This window comes from Pangasianodon hypophthalmus, chromosome 16 (genome assembly GCF_027358585.1).
Source record: "Pangasianodon hypophthalmus isolate fPanHyp1 chromosome 16, fPanHyp1.pri, whole genome shotgun sequence".
Lineage (NCBI taxonomy): Eukaryota > Metazoa > Chordata > Actinopteri > Siluriformes > Pangasiidae > Pangasianodon > Pangasianodon hypophthalmus.
In genome coordinates, this window is record NC_069725.1 from 13,875,038 (window position 1) to 13,892,803 (window position 17,766).

Below are 17,766 nucleotides of genomic sequence, written 5' to 3' on the forward strand. Positions count from 1 at the left end.
TTCATTTTGTACTGTTGCCATTACAAAAAAAACCCATGTATCTAGCCATGTCTCTACATGTATTACGCTATCTAATGACAGACAAAGCTGAAAAATACATTTGTTTCATTTCTGTCACCTAGCTAGTTATTTCCCTTACTAAAAATCAGTACAAAAATCTGTAAGTCAACTCTAATGAGAGGAGCTGATTTGATTGGATATCGGAGTAGCACACATAAACGCACCACTTAATAACATATTCATTCAAATCCAGCGTCTTTTTACATTTGCGCTGCTCTGTGCCACGTTACCACCTACATGAACATCACCAAAATATCAAAAATATACAATACAATGATCTTGTGCCTTGTTTTTGCGGGGTGATCGCTAAAAGCCATAAGAATGTTATCCTGCCACAGGTATCGCTAACATCGCTTAGTAGAAGCGCTAACATTACGCTGTGTGTTCATATAGCATGAAAGCAAAGGAAACTCAAAAAGCAACATCATATTTTATCATGAACTTTTTCAGGTCTGTTTTGATTTATATCTTCACAGTAAAGTTTTCCAGCTTTTTAGTTCAGTTTCTTAAGTGATCCATTATCTGCCATCTTCAACTTACTTTCTAATAATGCCTTTCAATAAATAAATATTGTTAAAAATCAAAATGTGTTTGCTCTGATAACCCTGATGATGTTACATGATGCCTAGTGTTTTTTTTATGATGAATGAAACATAATCAAACAAAAGCAGTGTTAAAAGTTGTAATGTAGACTCAATTCGTCAAAGGAAATCAAGATCCATCAAGACTCCTAAATCCATCAAGATTTATAAAGAATCAATTCATAATCGCACTGTGCTACCATGAATGTAGGCGATTCTCACCCCTAACAGCCTGATTTGAACCAAAACAGTATTTAGCTATCTTCTGTGTATCAATAATAACATAAAGACAGTTGAATTTAACTTTAATTAAATAATCCACTCCACATCTTCTACTGCGCCCACCTGCGTGCCTCAATACACAAGTTTTATTAGGAATGACAAGCTGGCAAACAAAACATTTGTTTTGGGGTTTTCCTCTTTTTCCAGCAGAGCCAAGGCAATTTGTAATTTTGTCTGCGAAGCTCCAGAAAAGGAAACTAGTAATTAAGGCCCAACCACAAGCCAAGGAACCGAATCTACCATTTTCCAAGCCACTACAAAGTACGGCGTAGTGCACTCGAGTAACATCGGCTTTAAACCGCCGATTCAAGCGCAACGTGCAGACTGCAGCCTGGGAAAGATCCATCTGCTCTCAGGGCCAGCTGCAGAGAAAACATTTACTCCCATTACTGGACAAAGGGTTCATGAAGCTTATCATTACAGTTTACATGGATTTTACTGGTTGCATAGATAAGATGGCCGCTCGACAGGCAACATCGTCGACTCTAAACAATGTGGATTATGAGATGGACATGAAGCATGTTGTTGTGAGGAATCTAAATTAAGTAAGGAATAAAACATGATGCTGTTATAAGAAAATAAGCAAGGACAGGGTGGTGTGATGCAGAGTTACCACCCAAAGCTGATTACATTTCAATAACCTTCATGTCCCCAAAAGCATATACCACGACAAGTTGCCAAAAATTACGTTTTTAAATTAATGTGTACATTACGACACATTATACTCTTTTAACTCGTTTAATGTTACGTCTGCAAAACAAGTTCGTTCCTGTTATCGCTTACATTATAACAGCTATAAACCGCAGTTCCCTCACTAGCCTCTCTTTTTCCTGTCTCTTTAAGTTTATGTTGGAAAAGTTACAGCTTCACATCTGACTGTTACAAAGCACTAACACTGGAGACTCCTTCCAAAAATATTAAATAAACATCTACTCAGAGAAAAGTCCCTGTGTAGGCTACTACTATAGAAATGATAATTATATTACAAGAGTATTAATAAAGACCATGAAGCTGGAACTACTGTTATAGAAAATGAAGCAACACCTATAAAAACCGACCAATCAAAATCAAGCATTCGTCAGAGCAGTGGTATAAACTAAATTCATAAATCAGTCATATGTGGCCAGTTAATCTATCCACAAGGTTACATGTATGAAGTGTTGATTCAGTCTTCATGACTGTTGGCCATGGACCAACAAAATCAGTAGAAAGCCTGTGTAGATACATTATCACGCTTTCTATCAGCCTTTTGTTCAACTCCATATGGCCTTATGAATATTTTACAGGTTTAAAAGGGACACATTGTGTGACAGGGACGAACTTCTGAACAAATGAAAGAAACGTGGTGAAATCCACTCATTAACACCTGGACGATGAGGCAGGAGTGGTGGAGCAGTCGATTAGCTGAGAGCACTGAAGCATTCAGAACAAGCTCGGCATCACATCTGGTGCACAAGTAGTGCTAAAGACAAGACCGATAGCTATAATAGTGTCTCTAATGATTATTCTAGTTCACTGAACTTTCTTCTCATTAATGGTGGTACCTCATTTGGGCAAGGGGTGTACAAATCATAAATTCATTAGCTAGCCCACTAGGCAAGTGGACACTCTACTGTGTTGCCCAGTCCAATGATTTGGTTACCCAGAAACCTGAGTGAATAAGCTAAAAATGCTAGTGGAATCTAATATACTGTAATAACACATGGCCAGACAGTTAGCTATTTATGAGCAATAATACAAAATAAGTATATGATCACGTAGCATATTGCATTTGCTCCCTCAACAACAACAAAAAAATCATTGTCCAACATTTCGACAATGAGATTTAGCATTCTATCTTTGCACGGCACATAAAAAAATGATGGCTAGCATCGTCATTTTCTCTAGATGCAGTGTGTTTAACTGCAAGGTGACTGCATGTGCTGCTAGCTTGAGAGTTATATAACAGTTATATTTAAGCTGCAATTTATTTTGCTTAGTTTCCACACACTCGTGCGTTCCTGATTCAGGAAAGAGACCGTCTGTCAGAAATGCGCTCTCATTAATCCACCTAATAAAGAAAAGTTCTAGCTATTGCCAGATCACGCCTCGGCTGATGTGTGTAGTGCAGCAGGGGGTGGGATTCGCAAAGAATACAGCATCATACAGCGTCGATACACCATCATACACCATCACACATTCATCTTAATCTGTGCTACATACCAAATGAAAGCTTTTGTTTGCTAAAGTAGAGTTTTTTCTTTTTCCGGTTGTTGAATCTACTTCTCCACCAGACCACTATGAATAAAAAACCTAATAGCCTGGACATTAGTTTGTCCCAGGTGTCCAGGCTACTGATTTGTCCCTCCTGTGGGCCACTCAGCAACACATTGTCTAGAAGAGGATTATAAATACGCCTAGGCCACTACTCCAGAATACACAGCAGGTCAAGCAGGCCGAGTGCCTTGAGGGACTTTTTTAAAAACTGAGCAGAGCTGATAAACCACATGCTAGGATGGAACAAGTACTAAGAGCATGTCTGATCTTGAGAGGCATGTTTCTGAAACATCCTAGTTTGGTGATTTCCTCGCCTAAATCACCAACCTGAGCTGGATTCTGTCTATACACGACACACGCCGATCACTCTTTACATCTCTGTGTGGATTTTATTGTGTTTATTCTGAATACACAAACTCCTAACACTCTTTGCACCCAGTTAGTGGGTACTGCTTTACATTCCTCATTTAATCTCATAACTATATAACATTCATGCTAGTCTTACTGTAGTTACTAAATAATTTGTTGTAATTAATGGGTAATAAGCTCTAAGAAGAATAACTAAACAAAAAGCTGGAAGTTTGTGCAGTTCAACCCAATCCAGCTGAACAGAATGAAACTAATCCAAGCAGAATCATATAGAATCAGAATCGAACCGGAATGAGCCGAATCACTGAACCGAATCACTAAACAGAACTGAATGAAACTAATCCAAGTAGAATCATACAGAATCAGAATCGAACCGGAATGAACCGAATCACTGAACCGAACTGAACGAAACTAATCCAAGTTGAATCAAACAGAATCGAACCGGAATGAACCGAATCACTGAACCGAATCTGTGAACTGCACTAAATGAAACTAATCCAAGTAAAATCATACAGAATCAGAAACGAACCGGAATGAACCGAATCACTAAACTGAATCACTGAACTGAATCACTTTAGTGAGCAGGTTTACATGTTAGCGGAATTAGCGCGTATTTTAAGTCATAAAACAGAACACAGACTAAAATAAACAAATAAATAAAGTTTGACTTGTTGTATATGAGCAGATATTTGTGGTGAAATGAAACATAACAGTGTCATTTGTACTGATATGACATATAAACACTGGAGTGATGTTTGTGTACCAGGTGCAACGTTAATATGAGTGTTATTAACCTTCCAAGCAGTTAACTACAGAAAGAACTGAACAGAAGAAACACACACACACACACACACACACACACATAAATATATATACTGCATCTCTTCAATCACATGGAGAGCCATTTGAAACAACTACAACTCGCTTTAGTTTATTTTATAACTTTTATCCAACACCTAACCCCAAACCAACACCTAAAGTCGCTCCAGAACATAAATAAACACGCCACGCTTTCAAACACACGAGACAGAAAGAAGAAAACAAACAAAAAAAATCCACACTGGAGCTGCAACCCCATAACTTTAAGCATGAGTCCACGAAAGCTTCGACGTTAAAGGAAGTAAATCCTCTCACCTTCGCTCGGCCATTTCCTCACATTGTATGGAAAAGTCGCAGTGAAAGAAGTGGTGTAAGTTCTCTCCTTCTCAGAGCTGCCTCGACTCGCATACACAGCTTCTACTCTGAGGATTCCGGACTGAGTGAGTGTGTCTCGAGCATGTGTGTGTGTGTGTGTGTGTGTGTGTGTGTGAAAGAGAGAGAGAGAGAGAGTGTCAGGGGGATTCCTGTTTGCCCTCCCGCCCTCTCTGTTCCTCACGGCACGGAGCTCAGAGACCGGTTTGTCATTTGATCCGTGTCCATGCTGCTGCGCTCTCAGGCTGCAGCATCGCGCTCTGCTCGTTGGCGACATCTGCTGGTCGATATGTGTAATAGCAGGGAGCTATATTTCCAGAAATCTCCAAGTGTCTCCGCCTGAGCCTTGCGGGATTATAAACCACGCCCCTTAGAAAACACGCCCACTATTACAAGTTACGCCCACAACAAATACGTTAAACATCTGTCAGGATTACAAACCACGCCCTTTACAAACCACACCCCTTGCAAAACACGCCCACTATTACAAGTTACGCCCACAACAAATATGTTAAACATCCTTCAAATACGTTAAACACCTTATTTTAATGCAAACTGACTTTGTATATCAACCTGCTTGTTGTTGTTGTTGTTGTTGTTGTATGTAGGCGTAACTGTGCTAGGAATTTAACTTACCTAAATGCCCCTAAATGTAGTTTCTCTAACAAATCCTTTTTTAATGTTATCTGTACATCTGTGCCTAATTTCACTACACATGTGTGTGTGACAAATAAAATTTGAATTTGTATTTTATTATTCTGCATTTTAAACCCAGCCAGTACTTCTGCATCAGCCATAAACTCAGCCATTACTTCCTGGAGCGACTTTATACTTTATATAATATATATCATGGAATTTTTATTAACCACTCAGATATGATATATTACCTGGGGTTGTTTCTGCTGGTCATTTTGTAGAAATGCAGCACAATCCTTCCAGATGCATGTACACACAGTCCATTACAAAATGACTGGCATGACTAATTGGGAGGTTTCTGTGGCTATGTGCAGAAACATATATATATATATATATGCTTATAGCAGCTTTAATTATAATTGTCATATAATTCTTATACATTCATTCTCTTTTCTCTTTTTTCTTTCTTTTTTTTTTTAAAAAAAACAACAAGAAAATTAGAACAAGATTTTAGGTAATCTGGATAAAAACTGCAGAAGTCCATTACCTGACAGTCAATATCAGAGCTCTGATTTACTACTGATTAACAAACCCCATCAGCATAATCATATTAGTTAATTATTATTATTACTATGTTGTACACATTACATTTGTTTTCTAACAATTGCTGGCTGCTGTTTTAATTAGCATTTTTTGTGTTTGAGTTTTTCTTTTTTTGGTGTGTGAGGGGTATTTTTGTAATCTTGAATATGTGAAAAGTGCTATGTAAAATTTAGACTCATTATTATTATTATTATTATTATTACTATTATTATTATTATTATTATTATTATTATTATATCATTTTTAGCGAAGTACAATTTAGACACAATGATCATTTAAACCATATGAGGCCAGTGGTGATACATAACCCCTTTAGCTTGCATTCTTCATTAACATTTTGGGTAAATTCTTATGATAGAGTGAAACATATCAATATATTTATGAGGAAAGATATTATATATCTATTAAAGTAGTTGCAGAAGTCACAATGTGGGCATTCAACACTTTATTCACCACTAACAAGCGCTATGAAATGTCCACACGTTAACTGAAACAAAAATAGAGATATGATTAATTAATCTATAGAACTGTACAAGGCATTGTTATGTTCAAACCATCTGTCATATGAAATCATCTTTCCACTACAGTAGTCCCTTTAAAAAGTGCTGAGGGAATTCCATAGAACAACGTTTTAACCTTTTACTGAAGTAACGACATAAAATCTGGTGCAAAAAAATTGGCTTTGGGTTCAGTCAAGAGAGTTCGGGTGTATAAAATGATTTAAAAAAAAAAAAAGTCAAATGTCAAGTGAACAAGGCATCAAAGCATGAGCTAGATTTAACACTTTAACTGATCTTAATGTCAGATACGGAGGCTTGTCAGATTCAGATTCAGTCTCTGCAACACTTTCATGAATATTAACCATGTTTCCATCCAAGTGAGGAATGAAATAAAATGAAATCCATTCGAAACAGTGTGTAAATTAGGTGTTTCAGTTTAGGCAAATGGACAGATGATGGGTGACAAATTTAAGGAAACCAGGTGGCTCTGTTATGCTGTGGGAGAGACTTCGCTGGCATGGTTTGGATCCACTTGTGGCCTTAGATGGAAGAGTCACTGCAAATGAATGCAAAGTTATTGTGACTGATCACCTTTTTCCTATGATGAAACATTTCTATCCTGATGGGAGTGGTCCACAGGGCATGAGGAGTCGCTGCACGGTCATCTCAACCCAACTGAATACCCACTACTAACATGTTAGACAGAGCTCACCACCACCATCATCAACACACCCACTGAGGGAATATGCTTTGGAAAAATGGTGTTAATCCCTCTGGAACCGTTTAAGGGACTTGTAGGATCTATGGCAAGGTGTAATGAAGCTCTTTTTCTTGCTCATGGTGGCCCAAAACCTTACCAAGACACTTTATGTTGATTTTTCCTTTAATTTGTCACCCATCTGTATTTTTTTTTTTTTTTACAGAAGTACTGGTGCTGAAAATGACCATCCACCTATGACTGCAGCTGCCTTACATATATTTGTTATTTTATTTATTCAAGAAATGAGATTCAAAAGCAGTTTTTACATATTAAATAAAATCTCACTAAATCCCATGTTGGTGCCAGACAGGCTGGTTTGAGTATTTCAGAAACTCATGATCTCCTGGGATTTTCATACACAACAGTCTAGAGAGTTTATACAGAATGACAAGAAGTCTGTGGTAACTCATTTAAACATTCTTTACAACCATGGTGAGTAGAAAAGCATCTTAGAATGCACAAAAAAGTGATTATTTGAGTTACTGTTGCCTTCCTTTCAGCTCGAACCAGTCTGAACTCTGACCTCTCTCAACAAGACGACGTTTCTGCCCACGGAAACGCCGCTTACTGGAGGCTTTTGGTTTTTGGGCTCTAAACTCTAGAGACTGTTGTGTGTGAAAATCTCAGGAAATCAGCACTTTCTGAAATACTCAAACCAGCTCGTCTGTTGACCTGTATCTGCGTGATATTCATGCACTGTGCTGCTGTCACATGATTGGATGATTGGATAATTTCATGAATAAGGGTTCCTAATGGTTCCTAAAAGGTTGGTGAGTGTATATTAAAAATTACATTATTTATTTAGCAAATGAGCTTTGTCCACAGTTTACTTCATTTCTTTGTTTTTAACACTTTTTATGAGCAGATTGAATTCAATTTGATGTTTTTGTTGGATATTTGTACCTTGGATGGAAACATAGCTACATAAACAGTATCCATATAAAACCAACAACCTACAAATCATCTATTTTAGTTACAATCTGTCTGTGTGAGCACTCCTGTTCTGAACAAATGACAAATGACCGGGGACTGAATAGAAAGTCAACTGTTGTTATGATGTGCTGATCAATAAAATATTAACATGATCCAAAGCCAAAAAATATGCCTAATAGCATCGACTGTTGCGTGTCATATAAAATATACTTTAACATTTACAGCATATTAATTTGCAAACGTACATTCAAATACATACTGCCATTTTATATAGTTGCTCAGACTTTAGTAGCACCATGTATAGCACAAATACCTAAGAAGAAATTGGTTAAAAGGAAATTCACACTTGATAATCACATCAAACCTTTATCATCATGTCTTTAAAAAAAGAGCACATTTGTGTCAGTAAATAAAATGAATTTTTTTTTTTATCTTATTAGTGGGGCACAGTACAACATCTGAAATACATCTTGTTGCACCCAGTTTATTCTAGAGGCAGGTTTATACTCAAGTGGCTCATCAGTAATATTTCCTGTCTTTTTATTTTATTTTATTATTTTTTTTTTTACTGATAAGCCACACGCCTGAGACTGTTGTGACTCAAACCATGAGTAGTAAGAATTTAATGAAAGAGTGAAGGGACCTTTAGGGGTGTACGCCATGTTTTCTCATAGACAGACCCAAAATGGGTCAGCAAACCTAAAAATAAGAGCATTTTTTAAAGAGAAGAAAAAAACAATATCAGCTCGAGTGAAAATATATGATGTGCTTTAATTTACACCTGCCTACATACACTGTCCAAATTACACACTTGTTTAACAGATTTTTTTTTCCTTGCAAAAAAGGAAAAGAAAATCTGTCGAGGTGAGGAGAGGCAGGAATAAAAGCAGTGTGTGAACTGCTCATGAAGACCTGGACTCTTTCCTTACTTCTTTATACAGATGTTACAGCTGCTAATGTGTTAACCCTCCTGTTCTGTTCATTTCGTAGCAATAAGTGTCTTACTGACTCTTGCCATATGTTCTGATATTTTATAGCAATGCAATATAATTTAAAATATATCTTCATATCAGTTATTACCAATACAGCTAAAAGATTATAATCAAGAAGGTATTATATTCTTATTATTATATTCTTTTCACTATGTCTTTCCTCATTCCTTTTTTCCATCATTTCCTCTATCTTTTTTTTTTTGCTGGCATACCAACAACACTCTAATCGCTTATGATTTTATAGTAACATAACTGTAAAATTGATTTGAAAATATCTTCATCACAATTTGTAGCTTTATTAACAGTATTTATGGGAATAAACACTATTTCAAGTGTGTGTGCACACGTGTGAAGGGTTGGAAGATATCACATATCAACATAAAATAACTTTTTTTTCCCACATACATGTATTTTTTATTTCTCCTTGCTATTCTCAGGTGAAAAAGCTGAACCTGAATATGGCCTCTGTAATAAAAATGATTTTCAACTGCGACTTGCACAGACAGTGTTGTAAAAATTAATTTTTTAGTGTGGTTTAACTTTTTGTAAAAATTTACAATGGGTCATTTCGACTCAAACAGAACAGAACATAAGGGTTAAACAAGTATCTTATTAGCGTGGCCTCGAGGGCAGCCAGGATATCGGATAAAGTGGTGTTGGACGTTGAGGCAGTTAAGGAAAGAGACTGGGGAATGTGCCACATGGTCTGAAGCTGTTCAGGGGAGACGTACACACAGCCATCAGCACTTACAGAACTCAAAAGAAAACACGTACACGTATCCACAATACAAAACTCAGTCCCAAATACGCCAACTTCCTTTCACTTGTAACTTTCTCAACACTCCCACAACCTCACCTACCAAAGGTTCAATGAAGAAATGTGCTCTCTTTGAAGCCTAGCCGATCTCTGGAATATTAGTCATGTAGCATGATGGACATACTTAAAGGAGGGACAGACGGACTGAAGAGAAACAGAGCCTGGAGGCTGTGGCTGATGTGGAAGACTGATGTGGACCGAAGAGGCAGAAAGAGAGAACGAGAGGTAGGAGAGAAAGAGGTTGGTTGTAGGCTGGAGGTAAACTTCTGTACACTTCCGTTGAAGGTTAAGAGTCTTCTCTGAGGAACGAGGTAACGACATTAGGCCCATACAGAAAGTCAGACGGAGACCCGGAGATTAGCTGCAGTCACAGTGGGCGGTGCCGAACCTCCGTCGACCTGTCCGTTTCTTAATAAAAACCTCCCCCTCGTCATCTTCATCACTGTCCTCTTCCTCCTCCTCCTCCTCCTCCCCCTCTCTCTTGTCCTCTTCTGTTCGTCCACTCCACATATGCTTATTCATTATTTCCTCTGAAGTGTCCCTGTCCTCGCGTGGGCCGGAGGAGAGCAAACGTGTCGAAGGAGAAGAAGAAGAAGTGGGAGGGGCCGAGGAAGAGGGGTGTGGCTTCGCTCTCAATCCCAAAGCCTCTCTCAGAAGTTCTGTCCCCGCCTCCCTCAGCAACAAAGCAGGAGTGGCCAGAGTGGTAAGGTAGACGACTGAAGCCGATCCGCTGGCAGAGGACACGAGGGCACAGTCTCTTCCTCTGGCCCCTCCCACCAGGTCATGTGGGCAAGGCCGGTTATGGTTGCTAAGGAACGTGTACGTGTGGTCCACGGAGCGGCTGAAGTGGGCCCAGTCCTCCAGGCTCAAGGTGAAGTTGAGGTCGAGATCGTAGGCGTGCTCATCGAGTGTGTACAGGGGTTGAAATCGGCTCTTACCCGCCTGGTTCTTATCCTTCCCATCCTTCCCAAATCTGCCCTCTATGTAGGCAAATCACACAAACACACACACACGGATACACACACACACACACACACAACATACAAATTCACATATGCTGTTTGACATTAAAAAACAGAAATGTTCTCAGTATAAAAGGGCAATGTGTAAATAATAGTGACATGCCTTAAATGGAATGGATTGATGTTCACAGTTTCAATATGGAGCAAATTAAGCAAAACAATGATGAGAGAAATAAACCAGGCACATGATCAGATAGATGAATAAAGGCATATAAATGCTCCAGGCAGTCCCCTACAGAACCAGAGGTGTGATAAGTGACTTGTTGATGAGCTGAGGAATATAGGAGGTGTATCTACCCTCTAATGGCCCAAAAACAAAACAGCAGTCCAGGTACAAAAAAAAAAAAAAAAAAGACTCACATGCAGACAGACAAAGCAAGAAACCTTCTCTGAAACAAGCAGATAAGAAAGCAAGTGAAACAAAACTTAGGTCAAATAAGAGGAAAGGGAAAAGATGATTTAGACTGGGCGGTGGTTTAGTGGTCTCATATCCCAAAGGAAGGTGAAGAAGCAGAACAGTCCAAACTCACAGCAATTTGGAGGCAGACTTCCTCATTTTGGGCCATTTGCGACGCTGAAATTGCCTAATGCCACAAGCAATGATAAAACAGTGTTACTCTGCCACCCAAATTCAAGCAGGTGACCAAGGAGAGCCAATCAGAAGGCTTGCAAGCTTTAACATGTACATCTCAGCGGCCAGAGTAAACATGCAAGAAGACGAGAGAGGGACAGAGAGAGAGAGAGAGAGAGAAAGAGAGAGAGAGAGAGCAGTGTAATGCCCTCTATGGAATCAAAATAAAGGAGAAGACAATTTAATAGCCAAAAAAGTGGCAACTACACATAAAAGCTGAGAATATTCGACTGAAATGACATTCACTGTTTCACTACATACCATTAATATTAAATAGTGCTGATCAAAACCACCTGTCTTTATATCAGCAATCAAATTAAATTAAATTAAATTAAACGTTATCTCATACATTAAAAGTTATTATTTCAAACGATAAATATTGTCTTTAACAATAATTGTACAAATTAAAATATCACTAGGCATCTTTTTTTTTTTTTTTTTTTTACAGTTTGACATACTTGTATATCACTTTTTCATGGAATTATTCGTTTCATAATTGCCTTTTCATTCATCCATTAATTCATCTACAGGAAATGCTTTATCCTGGTCAGGGTTGTGGTGCATCCGGATCCTATCCCAGGATCACTGGGCATGAGGGACACCCCGGATGGGACACCAGACCATCTCAGAGTACCATGAACACACACACACACACACACACACATTCACACACTCATTCACACCTAGGGACAATGTAGTGTAGTCAATCCACCTACTGGCATGTTTTTGACACTTAGGAGGAAACCAGACCACCCAGAGGAAACCCACAGATTAAATGAAATTAAATTCAAATTTAAAACGTCTTCTCCTTTATTTTACTATCGGCACATATCTAACATATGTAGCCTGTTTTAAAACTGTTAAGGTGTGTTGTGTTCATCAAAACACTTTGCATTCATCAATGCAAGCAAATTGTTGGCTACTAAATGCTGTTTATAGCAGACGCTCAGTCTGAGTCATACCAATCTGTTAGTGTCATTCTACTCTACTGAAGTCATGAATTCATTTAACGAAGATACCTGTATTCATCATAGCTGCTTCTCTCTTTGCCTCCTGAAGAAGAGACAATATCATTAGTTAGAGAGCGTGAAGACAGATAAAGTTACAGTGACGTACACACTCCTTTATAAAATAAAGAGCTGACTGGCCTATTTACATGCTTCTCATTCTATTCAGATTGTATGTACTACTCCCATAGCCTCTATTAGCTGCTGCTTGGATAACTACTTACTGAGTTTAAAGCTTACATTATAATTATTTGTTTATATATTTTGCATGATATCAAGTTTCAGATCAACATAACATGTCAGTGTTTCCGAATCTGGTTTCTGCTGCGTTCAGTAGGCAATGAGAAAAAAAAGAAAAAGAAGATGTAGCAAGGTAATATATATGACTGATTTTTTTTTTTTTAAATTTGACAAATTCTGATAGATTTTAATTAGTCTCACTGCATACTACAACAATCAACATTCATAAAGTAACACACAAGATCTGGTTCATCTTTGCAGGATGCTAATAATAGACACCTGACTCCAGCAGCAGAGTAGCTCAGATACTTAACATGAGAAGGTCTGTTTGCATGAAAACAGAGAACAGAAAGCAAGGCAGGGCCAGGGTCATGTGAGGATGAGGATGACGGAGACGTGGGAACACTACTCTCAGCACCATCCGTAGCCATGGCACAGAGGTATGGAGGACGAGCGCTGTGTGTAATCTGATAGCACATATTCCAGCAAATACTCCATCTTAAGTGAGTGTTTCTGTGTGAGTGTGTATGCATGCATTAGCATGTGTGTGTAACTCACCCAGGTCCATATTGCGTATGCGGGGGTTACACTGTTTGTGGCCCTTGCAGCCTCGCAGCTCCATGAGCTGAACGTGCAATTGGTTCAGAATGTGACGATCCAACGTGTTTACTGCGTTGATCAACTATAAACACATAAACACAACACAGCATAACTGGAACTGTGTATTCGGACAAATGTTTAACCTCCTGTTTCTAAGTGCACTGCAGAGAACGGTTTCATTTAATGAGTTATGATCAACTATTACAGCTTATACGTTATATTTCTTTAATTTCAAACTTCATTATTGTAAGATAAAATTCATTTTAGTCATTAAGAGATTAATAGAGTAGTGCTGGGACACTATTTTGCACTGAGCCAGTCTTAGGATAAGCCCATTGGACAATAGTTTAACTTTACCACCATTCCCTATTCATATCCATATGGACTTCCTTTTCTTTCATTTTCTTATATTTGCTCGATACAATACTGTCTATCCTTGTTCATTTTATTGCTGTTTATAATGTTTGCACTGTGCTGCCATTTTAATACCACTCAAATCTGCTGCTTATTTCTACAGTTTACACCCCACTACACTACCACATCACCCTCTGTATTCTTTATATATATATATATATATATATATATATATATATATATATATATATATATATATATATATATATATATATATATATGCACTTCTTTTGTTTCATTCATATTGTTAAATTACTTTTAGTGTACTTCTAACTCTACACTACCTCATCACACTCTTACACTGAATTCTTATATATATGCTGCTGTAATATATATAGGCTGCTGTAATAGGTGAATTTCCCTCTGGAATGAATAAAGAGAAATATCTATCTATCTATCTATCTATCTATCTATCTATCTACCTATCTATCTATCTAGAGGTAAGGACAGATGGTAAGAAAACCAAGCAGTTGCTTTGAGGCAATGGATACCAAATTAAGAATTTTGCTGATAAATGAAGTTCATTTGTATTGGCTGTATTAAAAATTAATTATAGGATTTATACATTTCATACCACATGAACATTTTCTCTTTTTTTCATTATAGTGATAATAAAGTCACAATGCAATGTTCCTACATAATCAATGTCTCCTTTAGTGTGACAGTCTGGCACTGCTGAGGCATCATCAGAGAGGGAGCTGGTCATGACCCTGAGTAATGGCCATCCTCCTGCACAAGAGCTAGTGTAATGCAGTTTATATTCAGCTGATGAAAGTGAATAACAAGCTGAGGAGGACCCATGTGAGCAAGTCACAGCTAATACTAGTCAGTTTAGTAAAGTTATATGACGGCCCCTGGAAAGATGCATGGTATGTCCCTCAGATTTAAGATGGATGATTATTATTGGTAGCATAAATTACTGCAAACTGATAGGAACTGATACCATAAGAAACAGTTTATGAGGATTAATAGAATGAATCACACATGTGCAAAGGTGGTTGGGGTGGGAGGTGGGGTGCATGTGTGTGTAACAGCAGCACAATGAGCAGCAGTTCTACAGGTGGAAACTACAGTTCTACAGGTAGAATGGCCAGACTGGTTCTAGCTGACAGGAAGGCTACAGTAACGCAAGTAACCACTCTTTACAACCATGGTGAGCCAAAAAAAAAAAAAAAAAAGCCTGTCAGAACACGTGTAGGAAGATGGGCTACGACAGCAGAAGACCTCATCAGGTTCCACTTCAACAGACTCAGTGAAACTGGACAGTTGAAGATTTGAAAAAGACCAGATGATGGTATATTCAATTTTCAACTGTCCTGTTCTTGGCTAACAGAAGATGGAAGGAGTGTACAGTATATGTACACTGTATGGTCAAAAGTATGTGGACACCTGACCAGCACATCCATATGTGCCTTTTGAACATCCTATTCCAGATTTAGTCCCCCTTTGCTGTTATAATAACCTCCACTCTTCTGGGAAGGCTTTCCACTAGATTTTGGAGCGTGACTGTGGGGATTTGTGCTCATTCAGCTACAAGAGCATTAGTGAGGTCAGACACTGATGTCGGTGAGGAGGCCTGGTGTGCAGTCAGCGTTCCAGTTCATCCCAAAGGTGTTCAGTGGGGTTGAGGTCAGGGTTCTGTGCAGGCCACTCGAGTTCTTCCACTCCAACCTTGCCAAGCCATATCTTCATGACACACTTGCAATACACTGTGAAATTTATTATTTGCATACTAACGTGTCTACGACAATTTTTCACTGACAGTTTGTACATTTAGCTATTTTTTGTTTGACAAATACCTAAATAACATGCCTGTTGTTATCCCTCCTTTATCAATGCCTTTCGCTTAATGGCAGAAAGTGTTTGGCTACTAATTCTGTCATACAAAAGTAAAGTAATATTTTGTCTAAACTCTGACATTATTAAATATTCTACAATATTATATAATATATAATATGTATAATATGTATAATTTCGCTGATGTTGCTCTGCTGTTACACTACCTAAGGAAAATGCATGTTGACATTTAACTGAAATATCTAGTGTCACAATAATTATAATGCATTTTAGAAAACAATATAAAAGCATAATTATAAAGCAAATGTTAAAGTACAGGATCATAATATTATTATAAACTGAATCAAATTGTGTTTGTGCCAATGAAAAGAACCTGGCCTTGGGCTCACAGACTGTTGGACGCTCCTGTATAGAGGAGAGAATGTACTACAGCAATTCCACATCTTCTTGTGTATTAGAGCTAAGTAACAATTTCATGCTTGTTACCTTTCTTTTTATATTCTACCAAAATTCTGACCTGGTATGGATCTGTGTTAAGGTCAAAGTATTCCAGGAAGCCTGTAGCAAACTCGCAGAACAGGAAGTTATGCGTCTCATTGATGGTCCTCATGCACCAGTACGTGTTGTTGTTGGCGCTGGTGCAGGCACAGAAAGGTCCCACTGTAAAGCAAGAAAGCATGGCCAGAAATGAGAGGCAAAGGCAGCCAATAATTAAAGAAGCATGTGTGTGTGTTTTGTATGTGGCATACAGGTCCAGAAGGGGGCAGTCTGCCAGTGCTGGTTATCATGTGTGAAGCAGGTGAGACCCGGCATGCTGCATGTGTCATTGTTACGCAGGCGCTTCAACATCTTCCTGAGCTTCTTCCTGCGCTTCTGCTCCATCATCAGCCATGCCTTCTTATCTTTCTCCTGCGCTTTCCTGCAGAGAGACAATGTTAAATCCACTGAGACAGACACACACACATACAAGACAAAGACCAGAGGTGGAAAAAATAACAAAATTCTTTGCTCAAGTAAAAGTGCAATTGCTCGTCTAAATAAATACCGTGCTAAAACTTGAAGGTCAGCTTCAAATTCTTCACTTCAGTTAAAGCAGAAAAGTAATAAACTCATAACTTTGATAAAAGTAAAAGCACAAGAAAGATTCACAAAAGGAAAATATATCAGCCTTAAATCACAGTCTGATTTTTTTTTTTAACTGATGGTAAATTAGTGCCTCTTCCACCAACGAACCAAGGAACATGGGAAAATATTAGTTAAGACAATCTAACAGCTTTCTTCCTAATCTCTCAAATGTTAGCTAACATGATAATAACTTCGATTATGCAAACGGTTTGAATCTTAATAGCTAGCTGTCACAATACAAACTGTTGTGATAAATACAAAGTGTCCATAGCAGCAGACGGTTTACAGCGATATAAATCAGGTCTCATCCTCGGGCTCATATCTGATTTAGGAATTTAAATCAACGCCTTGAAGATGTATGATGCTTAAAAACTAACCCTATGACATTGCAAATATATGATTATAGAGAAATATTGTGATGTAGTGCTTGAAAATGTCATTTTTTTTAAATGTAGTAAGTAAAAGACAAAGGGATTAGGTGAAAGAAAAACTTGAATAAAGTAGATATTTCAAAGTCAGCCTTAAATACAGTGATAAATTCATTATAGTTCGTTACTTCCCACCTCTGACACAGACATACATACACTATATTACCAAAAGTATTCGGTCACCTGCCTTGACTCACATATGAACTTAAGTGCCATCCCATTCCTAACCCATAGATTTCAATATGATGTCGGTCCACCTTTTGCAGCTATTACAGCTTCAACTCTTCTGGGAAGGCTGTCCACAAGGTTGAGGAGTGTGTTTATAGGAATTTTTGACCATTCTTCCAAAAGCGCATTGGTGAGGTCACACACTGATGTTGGTCGAGAAGGCCTGGCTCTCAGTCTCCGCTCTAATTCATCCCAAAGGTGTTCTGTCGGGTTCAGGTCAGGACTCTGTGCAGGCCAGTCAAGTTCATCCACACCAGACTCTGTCATCCATGTCTTTATGGACCTTGCTTTGTG

The 17,766-nt window shown here is 38.2% G+C and overlaps 2 protein-coding genes across 9 annotated transcripts in view; both read right to left on the bottom strand.

Moving 5' to 3' along the window:
- Positions 1–5,074, bottom strand: part of arhgap46b (Rho GTPase activating protein 46b) — an 84,345-nt gene extending 79,271 nt beyond the window's left edge. The window contains exon 1 of one of the 2 annotated variants that reach the window (XM_053241035.1): positions 4,683–5,074. In XM_053241035.1, the coding sequence (XP_053097010.1) occupies positions 4,683–4,696 (14 nt within the window). In that variant the 5' untranslated portion in view covers positions 4,697–5,074. The remainder of the gene's footprint in view (positions 1–4,682) is intronic. The other variant, XM_053241036.1, reaches the window with a different exon arrangement.
- Positions 5,075–6,408: 1,334 nt separating this feature from the next.
- sulf2b (sulfatase 2b) overlaps positions 6,409–17,766 on the bottom strand; it is a 133,043-nt gene continuing 121,685 nt past the window's right edge. For 5 of the 7 annotated variants that reach the window (XM_026920634.3, XM_026920633.3, XM_034311843.2 and 2 more), the window contains 4 exons: positions 16,441–16,610; positions 16,209–16,351; positions 13,439–13,562; positions 6,409–10,960 (listed from right to left, as the gene is read on the bottom strand). In XM_026920634.3, the coding sequence (XP_026776435.2) occupies positions 10,338–10,960; positions 13,439–13,562; positions 16,209–16,351; positions 16,441–16,610 (1,060 nt within the window). In that variant the 3' untranslated portion in view covers positions 6,409–10,337. Of the gene's footprint in view, positions 10,961–11,532; positions 11,587–12,652; positions 12,687–13,438; positions 13,563–16,208; positions 16,352–16,440; positions 16,611–17,766 lie in introns of all 7 variants that reach the window. The other 2 variants (XM_053241028.1, XM_053241029.1) reach the window with 2 other exon arrangements.